Source organism: Python bivittatus, unplaced genomic scaffold (genome assembly GCF_059951505.1).
Source record: "Python bivittatus isolate LINGU-HERP-01145 unplaced genomic scaffold, Pbiv_v1 ctg000850_np1212, whole genome shotgun sequence".
Classification (NCBI taxonomy): Eukaryota; Metazoa; Chordata; class Lepidosauria; order Squamata; family Pythonidae; genus Python; species Python bivittatus.
Genome location: NW_028277112.1, coordinates 26,189,956 through 26,202,537, shown reverse-complemented (window position 1 = coordinate 26,202,537; position 12,582 = coordinate 26,189,956). Strand labels below are relative to the sequence as shown.

The 12,582-nt window shown below is 36.3% G+C and overlaps 1 protein-coding gene across 8 annotated transcripts in view; it reads right to left on the bottom strand.

Moving 5' to 3' along the window:
- Positions 1-5,316: 5,316 nt before the first annotated feature.
- Positions 5,317-12,582, bottom strand: part of CSNK1G3 (casein kinase 1 gamma 3) — a 64,431-nt gene continuing 57,165 nt past the window's right edge. For 5 of the 8 annotated variants that reach the window (XM_088130160.1, XM_088130156.1, XM_088130158.1 and 2 more), the window contains one exon: positions 5,317-7,635. In XM_088130160.1, the coding sequence (XP_087986286.1) occupies positions 7,384-7,635 (252 nt within the window). In that variant the 3' untranslated portion in view covers positions 5,317-7,383. The remainder of the gene's footprint in view (positions 7,636-12,582) is intronic. The other 3 variants (XM_088130162.1, XM_088130161.1, XM_088130163.1) reach the window with 1 other exon arrangement.

Here is a 12,582-nt window from a genome sequence, read left to right as displayed (position 1 = left end):
CCTGATTTAAATTAAGGACTGATAGACGGTAAGACATTAAATATCTAAAGGAAATCCTACAGAAGACCATGGCCTATTCTTTAATGTTCCACAGTGCAGGATAAGGAGTAGCTGTCTTAAGTTACAAGAAAACAGATTCTGGTTGGATACAGTAATAGGCTTTCCTCACAAAACAGACCAAAACAAAAAACCAGTACAACAGTAGAACATATCAACCTAATGAAGTAATTGGGTAGGATCCCTTTCTTTAGATGTGTTCAAGCAAAGGCTAGGCTAACATTTTTCAAAAATACTTTAAACTGGATTTCTGTAACAATAAGGGTTTAACTTGGGTGAATGGTCCTTGCCAACTCTATGATTCTACTTTAAGCTCTTTGTATTATTGTTCATTAAGTGATAATTCACTAAGTGAATGCATTAGAAAAACAGAAAAGTAGATGTATGAACCAATCAGTCTTTGTTACACTTAATTTCGCTGAATCTTCTTCAGGTCTGATGTGTGACTTATTTAATAAATGACTCCTCTTCACTCATGGGAATAGTCTCCTTAGAGTTTTAGATATCAAATTTATTATACATTTGTACCGCTGGATTACTTGAAAAGACTCATTCCATCATTCTGAGTAAAAGTTTTGCATGTGTCATTCAAAATAAAAGTGAAGAGTTTCTGAGAACACACAGTTTTAAAGAGGCACACACAATAGATGGCATACAAACATGTGAAAGATATAGTGTATGAAAAAAATATTGGCTTATTAGAGCCAAGCTACACCATTAAAAGATAAAGCTGTTAAGTTGTAGCAGGTAAGAGAACAGTGGAAAATTACAAATCTGAATGCTTTCTCAAATGCAAAAAGCAAAAATGCCTCCCTTCACATACCAAATTATATTACAAAGCCTAGGCTATTTATTTAAAATATTTCTATCTGACGTAGGCAATTTGTAACATCAGTAAGGACTCAAAAATGAAAACATCAGAACAGAGAATTGTTAAAGCAGCAATTACAATATTAAAAGAGCAGCTTGATTTTTTAAAAACAATTATACATTGAACACCCTCTAAAAAGGAAGGTCTTCTCCAACTTCTCAAAGTCTGTTAGCAGCAAAATTAGATGGGTTGAAAGGAACGTCCAGAGCACAGAATCCTGCTCCTAGACATTAGAAAGAGACAGACAGACAGAGACAGTGTGGTGTAACAGAAGGTGTTACACTAGGAGCAGGGAGGCCCAGGTTAAGTCCTGAGCATATTTATTCATAAGTAAATACACTTCCAACTTCTCTTTCTAGGTAAAGTTAACTCTTCCTCCCTCTCCATTCTATCCTGTTTTCCTTCCTTGCCATTTTTCCTGAAAGCAAGTAGAGGGGGTACAGATCTGTGCACTTATGTGGTTGTACATCTATGTGAGAGAAAATGGTCAGTTATATACTTGCAAATGGAATGGCTAATTTAAAAACCATAAATTTGAATTAAACATTACTGATTATTTGGGGGCATATTCTGTGTGTGCATACACACACAAATATATATGCACATCTCACAAATACTGGGGGGGGGGGGGGGATGGGAGGATTTAGCAAACCTAGGACTGACAAGGTACCTACAAGGTGGGAATTACAAACAGTGTGCATGTGCTTGTGTAGCTCTATCTTTCCAAAAGGATGGTCTTAAATATAATTTTCCTTTCTAACACAATCTTTCACTATCCACAGAATAGTCTTATTGCATCCCATCCATTCATAATGTTTCAAACAATAAAGAGATCAATGAAATATATTAAATTGGGGGAGTCAGTGAAATGTGGTGGTGAAGGTGTCAGATTGGCACTGGGGAGGCTCAGATTCAAATTCACCTTCAGCTACAGAAGCCCACTGGGTTACTTTTGACCAGTTACTCTCAATCCAATTTACCTCAAAAGGTTGTTGTGGGGGAAAATGGGAGAGTGGAAGAAGCATGCCTAAAAACTAAAGATAATAAACTACATGGAACGTTTAAGAAATAAATTAGACAATTCAACAAAGAATAATTGGTAACAGTATCACATTATAGGTATAAGAACATGAAAGTGGCCGTGTGAGAATATATACACACACTCTACCTACCTACCTACCTACCTACCTACCTACTGTCCCTTTGGCCCATTCCTTACCATTTTTTCTCATTTCCAGAATTTCATATACTGTATGCTTACACACACACACACACACACACACACACACGTTAGTTCGATAGATTATATACAAAGATATACATACATACATACATACATACATACATACATACCATCCATCCATCCATCCATCCATCCATCCATCCATCCATCCATCCATCCATCCAACCTACCTACCTAAAAATGGAGCAGGCATTTACTCAGAGGGCAAAAGCCAGGAATCTTGTCAACATGATCCCTTTGAGAGAGATAAAAAGGAACCAAGTTAAGGATCAAAGGAGAAATTTCACCAGAAGACAAAGGCACTGAGCACACAAGACCCCCCCCCCCACTTATGGCAACTGCCAGACTTGTGAATCAACCAGGCAAGGGCTTAGGGGAATAAAAGGGGTCCTGATATGTGCCCACTCTTTGTGTTGTCCTTGACAGCTTCTGTCCCCCTAGCTAGTACCTGGCAGCCTAGCTGATGATGTAAGTGGGGATGAGTGTGTTTGAGACAGCGAGCACAAATGTACATTGTAACCTGTAACCACTTCGAATTCACTGGGTCTGTGTTTGGTTGAAAGTAATTTACATGTGCTCCTAATTATTTCCTGGTTGACGACCAGAGCTGTACGTCTTGTACACTCTAGCCACACCTATCTGGAAGACTCAGGTCAAGAGCAAGAGCAGCTGAGAGATCCACCTACCTTCACAGGCTATATGTGCGTGAGTGACTATATGCTCAACTTTAGTGCGTGTGCAACATAGGCATAATGTATGAAGGATGCTACTGTGTTATTATTTATGAGTGTAACCTACTGTATTATTGATTCAGTACTATACAGGTGGCCCTCATTTAATGACCTCTTGTTCAGTGACCATTCAAACTTGTGACAGTGCTGAATAAGTGGTAGTTATGACCACTCCTCAAAATTTTGGCCAGTGCAGCACCCCCGCAGTCACATGATCGCAATCTGGGCACCCTGCAAGCGACCCAGATTTTTGACCATCAGTGTCCCGCGGCCACGTGATCCCAATTTGCAATCTTCCCTGCCAGCTTCCCACAAGCAAAGTCAATGGGGAAACTGGCAGGAAGTTGGAAATTGTGATCACATGAGGTCATTTAATGATGGTAACCAAGGACTGTTGTTGCTAAGCAGCACAGTCACATGTTGCTGCACTTTATAATGCATCACTTAGCAATGGAAATTCCAGTCCCAATTACCGTCATTAACCGAGAACTACCTGCACAAGTAGAATTAAGTACAAATAAATAAATAATTCCACTTTGTTTCATTCATTCAGCATAGAAAAAACATGTAAAGCTAAAAAAATAACATTGATCTGTAGAGCATAAAATATATGCATCTAATCAAATTAATTCTGTAAAAAGCATGGAATTTGCTACTAAACCCCAAATAGTTTGCCTTCATAAAACTAAATATTTTAATGATAATGATCCGACAAAATGATAACTTTTGCTACAAGCTGTATCTAGCATGATTCTTTGTACTGTCAGTTTTTTTCTCTCAAAGATGCTTTGAGAACATCTAACAGTAAGAGTAGCATTAGCAGTAGTAATATTTACCTGTAAATAAAACAAATATTATTTTTAGTAAGAGTTAAGCATAAGTATTAAGAATTTTGTTTTGAGCAGATCCATCTCCAGTTGGAATATCCCTCAGAAATTTTGAATTTGTGTCCTAATGAGGAAGTAATTCATTAGTTTTCAAGCCAGAAGTCAGTGGAATTTTGAAACATTTCCGGCCCTCTCTTTTTGTAGAGTCACAACAGAAGGTAGAATGATAAGCATAGTATAGACTTTCATCCATCTATTAAAAAAAAGGCAAAGGGGATTATTATTGTTGTTGTTGTTGTTATTATTATTATTATTTTGATTCCCACACTGAACAATGGAAGCAGTGATTCAGTATGTCAGGGATAGATTTATTTGGCAGAAGACTCTTAGGCAAGATGGCTAGATTATCAGCTTTACTGTAGACTAGAATGAAGAATATGTGTTTGTTGCCTCCAGGGGGGCGAGGAGGGTTTACTGGTTTTTTATATTTTAGTTTTAATTTGGTAAGCCACCTGGAGTCACCATGTGGGAGTTGGGCAGCCATATAAATTTGTTAAATAACTAATTAAATAATTGTACAGATGATTTGGCCCCTCCATGCAAAGTCTCTTATAGGTTGGTGCTCCAGAATTTAAACTCTGGGCTTTTTCCTTTCACCATTGCAAGTTAACTTGGCAGTTTGCTTGGTGGCCCTGGGTTGCATAATAGTCTTCTCTAGCCTGAAAACCACTGGTTGCTGCCTCACTAGATGCAGCCATTAGAAAAGATGAAATAAACTCTTGCAGCCTGTCTATACAAATAGCCATGTAACTGAGCTAAGCAAAGAAACAAGAGCAATGAATTCACTTCAACATGCTTCATGATTATAAGATCAAACATACATTTCTCTGGCAATTTTGTATGATTTCAAGCGTGGAACACTTGCATCTATCTATTTCAAGGTGGAATGGCTCATTTCAAAGTCTTCTGTGACCATAACATCTGAAATCTGCTGCTCATAATAGCTAATTTCATTCTCAGCTTGGAATAGCATTTTTTGTTCTGACCTTGAAACAAACTTTTGGAACACATGAGTATTGTTTCAAGCTCATACACTTAAAAAGGTATCTTGGGCTTCATACATTTTACATACCACTAATCTAAAGTATGCTGGTGATACTTTATCTCTCCACCTCACCACCCATCTCTCTCCCTTCCTGGATTCTTTTCTCCCAAGCCCTTTCCATCCCAGCGCTTGCAAAAAGATGGTCTACAATTCTCCTAGATCAGAGGCATGACAGATTACTGTGATCCCTGCACATCTACTCTTCCTTTGGCCCATTCTTTACAATTTTTTCTCATTTCCAGAATTTCAAACCACAGTTTAGGATGGGATTTTTAACACTAGATTCACACCTACCTACATACTTCTACTTCCCAGTCATTCCAGATATAGGCATTCAACATTAGAAAGTATATAACAAAGTTGAATGTCTATGATATCTGACATAGTCTTTAAATGAAAACACCAATACATGAAACTGACTGCAAGCATCCACTTTTTTTATCACTTAAATTCATTAGTTCAGTGCTACTACCAAAGAATGAAAAACACAAATTAAAAAAAACTACCTTTATTTTTTCTTCTTCTTCATCCATTACATATTTTTAAACAGGGATGTGTTTTATTATTCATACATTCAGGCAATGTTGATTTTATTAGTTTAGACAGGGAAAAAGCATATAAATGCAGACATTGTTGATTTAACCTGAACACAACTGTGTAACTTTCTACTGACCAAGTTGTGTGTTGTGAGGACATCCTTCTTAGCATTAAAATGGTGTACTTAAAATATTGCTAAACAGCAATGTCTAGATTCCAGTCTTTGCAGTAAACAAACAAGCTTTACATTGATTTAATCTTCATCATAACTGGATTAATATACACAGTGTTATGTATAAGGAATTCAGTTCATATGAACACTGTACAGGGCAAAGAAATCCTTGAAAATGAAACTGCTAGGTGAATAAGAAAGATATTGCATGTATTTACAAATATAATAAGGGAAAAGAAATTTGGTCAAATACTGCAAAGAAGGTGTTCTCAGGATGGCCAAGTTAACCACCTACCTTCTTCTTTCAAATAAAAAAAAAAATCAATCTCTTTGAGTGCTTAAAATATAATCAATTCAAATGGTCAAGTGGAAACTTTTTACCAAATCATCTAGTTTATGCTTTTATTGGTCAGATCAAGTTGAGAGATTAAAGATTTATTACAATTATTAACAGCAACAGTGATTAACAATGACCAGATTTGCACAATGTGTTCATATGTGTGCCTAATTCAAGACAACACACTGCAGTTTGGCAGTTAAGAAAAATAAATTATAAAACAATCCCTGTAAATGCAATAATGAATTCAACTGGTGTGCATTTATCAATTAATACACATTTTGAATGTTACCATAAGATATTAAAAATAAATAATTATGCCCAAAGGCATGCATTGATAGACAAAAGTAAGCTCTAGGAATCCCTTTTTAAAAGAAGACACATAATTTGAGTTTTGGTCAACAAATCTGTCTAGCCATTTTACTTCCTTCAAATCCTTATGATTCTGGCAGCTTAACATGACAAGCAGACACCTTTGTCATTATGGCTTTAAACAAAGCAAACTGAGGGGAGGGGGAGGGGGAGGAGGAGGAAGAGAAATGACTGCCTTGTCTAGCGAACTGTTATTTCATAATACAGGCACTTTAAGGAGTTATTGGGAAAGTACCTAATCAATCCAATCAACTGTATTTTAGTGATGCAGTATTTTGTTGAAACGTAAGAATATTCTAGAAACCCCCAGCGGCAATCATAAACCACAGGCTAACATTCATTAAAGGAAGTATTATATTCAACCCACTTCCACTTCTTTTCTTAAATCAATAATATACAGATCTCAGTTTATTACTTGGCACATCCAGAACTTCATTTTTAAAATTGTTGTTCAACAATAGCTTCTGATTAACATTTTGTGATTATCCACTCTATGTGTTTGCAGTTATTACCTAGTAATGTGGTTTTATAACCCTTAAGCAACTTTCAGTTGATGTTTCAGCATTGATGTCATACATAACTGGAAGCATAACTTGCATTATACAAATATTTGCATTTCAGTACAAATACTATTGCCACTTTAACTACACTGCATCTCATTTAGAGGTACAACAAAAGCAGATTTTAAAGCCCAGATTTTACAAACACTGATACACTTCCTCCCTTAGAAACCACAGCATTTAGGCTTTGTCTTCAGATGATTCATCTAGCTTCTGTCTTAGTACCACCAGTCAGTGACTCTATATTTGTAATAATATTAAATAGTAAGTTGGCAAATGTAGTACCACCAGAGCAACAACTGGAAAAAATAAACAACTATTACTTACAAAAGAAATCTTAAAGCAAGACATTTTAAATGCTTGGACAATTATAGCTTTATTTCCAGTGTTTTCTCTCTCTCTCTCTCTCTCTCTCTCTTTTTAAATTGCTTTCATTATGGTATCCCCCAAACCTCAGCAAATACCAGGTTTATAAAATATCTGGTCTTCAGCTAATCACTGCTAATGTTTTCTAAGTCAATTTTTCTGAGGAAAAAGAACATTTTCTGTATCTTAGTGGTCAAAAAGGTACTTATGTTGACACAGCTTTAAAGCTTCCAGAAGAGATGATCCAAATTAAAAATATGTTGAACCACCAAATTAAAGCAAGTATGAGAATCTTCTCACTTAAATTTGATGCTGGAAAAACATGGTTACTAGAGAGATGATTTATCACGATATAGCAGATGAGTAAGTAAGTAATTCCACACCGTCTGCCTTCCTCCAAAGTCATTTGTGACGTTGAATGGTTTTCCTTTTCCTTCGCTTGAAGAAACAGCAGCACCTAAAATTGTGTCATAAAAACAATCTTATATAAACAGAAAAAATAAAGCATGCTTGATAAAGGTTACTTTATAAATATTGATGCAGTTTTGAAATTGAAGCCATTCAAAGAATATTAAAATGCATTATATTACAGCAAACAAAAATGTATAATAATGAAGGCATATAATATAGGTCATTGCATTATGTATCTAAACAGATGGTGTGATGAGATAGTACAGTCATAGCAGAACATCAAAATAAGCACAACACAGGCATTTTCTTATAAATCTGGTTTCATCAGGTGTAGAGAAACAATGTATCATTTATGATTGCTATGTCCCTTATTGTACTTTTTGTGAATTTGATGCCAACTGTCCCCAAAATAAGAGTTTGAAACTTTTTTTAGTTATCACAATTCCCTAGGCCCTGTATTTATTACTCTGAAAAAGATCAAGTTAGCATAGCTATAAAACATGTTATGTTCATTCAAACTTCTTATGTTTTCTTTCTACAAGCAAAACAAAAACAAAATATTAAACTTAGTCTTAAGTAGCTATGGCTTTCTTTGCCAAATATTTTAAAACTTGTGCACAAAAAAAAAAATGGGAATAATTCAAATCTTTTTTTGGAAATCTCTAAATTCTAAAGGTTACTATTATACCCACATTTCAGACTTATTCATCTGAAACTTAACACTTTGGATCCCTTTGGTGGGGTCAGTACTGCCTACAAAATGCATGCATGTTCAAAGAAATATCAGCAATTAAATGAATAACAAAAGTGTAAAGACATTTGGCATATATCTCAAATATTTCTTCAAATTTTGGCATTTTCATCTTCTTATAAAGAGCTATTATTTCTGTAATATTCATTCAATTTCTGTGAAAGTTAAATAAATCTTTGCTTGAATAAATAGTTAATGAGAAATTCAGAAATTCAAGTTTATGGATCAAGATTTAAATTTGGACCTCCAAACTGATTTATGATAAAATCAGGGATTTTTTTTTTTAAAAAAATCCATTCGGGACTGAACCAAAGCTTGTTGTAGAAAAAACCTTGTGGGGTGAGCTGAGTGTGATCCCTTAGCCGAGCTCATCCCCTAGCCTTTAAAATCACAAATAAGGACAAATCAAACATGTATTGTCCCATCAGAAGACTGTAAATTTCTATTCTCCCAAATATTTTTCTGAATTAATCTTAAGGGATGACTATCAATGTGTGTCATTGTAGAACTGAAGAACATGAGAACAGTAGCATGCCTTAATTTCTAATATCATCTCTGTTTCTTTGGGCACACAGACATTCTGTAGGATTTCAGTTACGTTAAAAGTATTTAAACACAACCAAAGATCAACTGCAGTGAAATGTGTGCTCTTAACTAAATGGTCACTAGAGGGCCTCACTTTCATATGTACTAGACACTCTTGTTATTTCCAAGGATTCTACTATATATATTCCTTATGGGCAGAAATTTAATGTTTCTGACGGTAGTATACAAACTAAAACTGTTATTAAAATTATATTTAGTCGATATTAATTTATTCTGCAATGTGTCCAATGCTCTAAAATGATTCAGACCTAACTGATACATGAAATAAAAATGAACCATTTACCAGAAATTTGTTGAAAAACATTTTCAGAGAAAATACGTTAGAGATTGCAAACATATGTTAATCTATTAGCATGAATATAGTGGTTAATGGATCTTAAATGGGATTAGTCAGCCAGTCCTACTCAGGCTGATTAAATATCTTTCAAAGAAACCATCTTGGTTTGCCTTGTGGTACTGTCTCTACTGCTTCTTTTTGCAGTGATGATCTCTGGAAGAAAGATACTTTCAGTTATGGACAAAACCCAGCCATCCATAGTAATATGAAAATGAAACTAGTGGGAGAAAGAATCAGAGATTTCTGAAGGCTGAAAGTTGCAAAAGTTATCTTGGGAAAACTGACAGTCAAAAACGTGTTTGGAAGGCACTGACAAGAAGAATTCCTTTGGCCTAGTTTCTTGCTATTAATGTGGCAGAAGAGAGGAGCTGGAAAGTTTTCCAGTTTCTAAAAGCATGATCTTGATTGCCAGTATAGACACCGTGATGTATTCTAATCAATACAGCAAGTATGTTGTATAGTTTCTGTACTCCATCTAAAGTGACATTGGTCTGCAAGCTAATGAGACTCACCTTCAAATTGTAAGCCCTTGATCCTAGCCTTAGACTCAGGGGAAGACAAGAATCACATGTGATAGAGCAAAGTAACAGAATAGCATCATAACTTTTGATCCCAAGTCAATATATGGAACTGTATTGCCCCTTTAAAAGGGTTCTTCTGAACAAATTGGAGCACATACAAAGCACCTCTTTTCAAACTGTTCAGACTTGTCGTTTTACATGATACCATGGCTGCTTTGAAAACTGATCCTGTCTCAGATGATATATTAAGCATTTAATTAGTTACTTGGAGTACATAATTAATAACATCTAACTACTTCTATTTTTTAAGAAATGAGGGTAAAAATGAGACCGTTAACCTACAAGACTTGTTACCTGACTAGCAAACCTGATAATTTGCCATCAGAATGTTCTCCAAAGGAGGAAATTTTCCTGCCAAAACCATCCCATTTTTATCCTTTTGATCCTCAGGGGACAATAAAATTCCTATGAGTGCTCAGGTATCAGTGGCATGGAGGACAATTTGTTCCAGAAGTCTTGAGCAGTTTTTAGATAAATTTGTTTCAGCAGTCTTGAGCAGTTTTTAGATATAAATACTAGCAATATGTATATTGCCACAGGAAGAAGGGGATCCAACTGCACCACATCAAAAATAATTTTCTAAATGCTGCTCTCTTTAACTCTTAAGATTTTCTGTCATGCAGCGCATATGCTCAGTGTAAGTATCTGTGCTATGACAATTCTCTGGAAACTACTGTGCAGACTTCAGTGCAGAGGTAACTAACTGGGTTTTGACAAGGAGCTGTACTATCTTCTTCCTCTTGGGGTTGCAGTGGGGGTGCTAGGAATGGTGATGTTTTTGTCCTTTTCATTTACTTTTGAATTTGACTTATGCTATCCACCAGGCACTTAAGAGAGTTTTTTGTGCTTGGTTTGGTATTAAGTTGTCTAAAATCAGAAGAAACAGTATATTGTGGTCCAGAATGAGCTGGAGCCACAGAATCAGGCACTAGATCTTGCCTTGGGATGAAAGTCAAGTCTGGTGTCAAATTTGCTCTGGCAGAGCATATAGCTCCTTCACTTACTGAGCCACTGCAGATGCATAAAATCAAAGCTGAAGGCATAATTTAATTATATCAGGTCTTTTCTCACAATCCAATTCATAAACAGTAGGAAAAAAGGTAATGTTTTACTATATGCTCCTCTTTTAAACAAACTAGGAAGGCACCTATGGGAAGAGGTCTACTACACATTCCATACATTTCCAAAACAGCCACTTCAGGGCAATACAACTAAAACTGGCAACTGGACACGCACCAATGAAGAAATAACTCTAAAGAAAATGTAAATGCAAAATAGGATGGAAGAGAATGAAGAAGACAGAACGAAAGGGCATTACAGGGTAAAATAAGAACAGAAGAGTAATATATGGCATGGGGTGAGAGAGCAAACACAGAAACCTTCCTGAGATGTTATTGCTGCAGTGATCAACACTGAGGAGAACGAGTGGGGGTCCTCTGAGTTAAGGTATCCCAGCTTCTCTTTCTCTCCATGTGTATAAGTGACTGGTGACTGGTTTCTATATGATTAAGAGCATGTTTCCAATATTATTGTCCCATTCCCTCCTGGTAAGGAGGTCATATTTAGAAACAGGTATCACAGTTCAGACTTAATGTTATCCCAGCAGAGGACAAAAGGGACCAAAATGTAGATGGCAGTCAAACAAAATCTGCATCTCCAACTGAGGGGAGTAAGTTCCCTTTCCTTTTTTTCTCTTCTGTCCATATGACAATGAAATACTCAAATGTTCAACTTCCTATTTATCTCTTTAGTGGGTGGGAGAAAACAAGTACAGTGACTGACAAACAGAAAAGATGGCCCAGAGATGACCTGCTACTTGCTGTGCAACTGGGAGTCCCTGCCCTTGAGCAATCAGCATGGAGCTCTGATTCTGGCTGAAGGGTGCATCATCGCAATAGGCCCAAGACTTGAACAGTGGAAGAGAATCACAGCAGACCAGTACATTCAACTGCCAATGCAAACCCATTATAGTTTCCTGGGGCTGGAATCAACTACCACTTCTAATGTGAAGAAGACCAAGAAAAATTATATTGCGTGACTTAGGTAGATATATACACTAGCCAAGCAGACTGTCTCAGCAGTAGCAAAAGAGATTCAAATCTTCCTATCAACTGAATTACCTCCCTCACAATTCTTACTTGTTCCATTTCAGCTATGTGAGTGTCCATCCATATTACTTTCTAAGTCCACTGTAAGGTGCTGGTTTTGACCTATAAAGCCCTACATGGCCTGGCACCCAAATACATTCAGGACCACTTTCTCCAGCCAACTTCAGACTGACCAATGATATCTAGCTGGGAGAAACTGCTGCAAATCCTACACTTTTGGGAGACTGAGGCAAGGAGGCGCTGTTTTTCTGTTGCAATGCTGACATTGTGCCATAGCCCCTCCCTCTGGAGATGAGGTTGACTCCCTCTGCTGGTTTGCCACAAGCTCCTCAAACCAGGATTTTTCAGACAGTCTTCCCCTGATTGGAGTTGTTGTTGCCATCTTTTATTTTCTTCCTATTCTTCTAGTGCTGTTGTATTTTTATTTCTGTACGGGGTTGCTTTATTTTTATTTTTATGGAAGCTGCCAAGAGTAATTTTCGATTGCAGCTGCATACAAATATGTTTAATAAATAAATATGTAAAATTAGCACTAACTTCAGCATACATACAATTTCCACTTAAACTCTGCAAATGAAAGAATGTTATTTTTGTGATAAATTTCTGCATT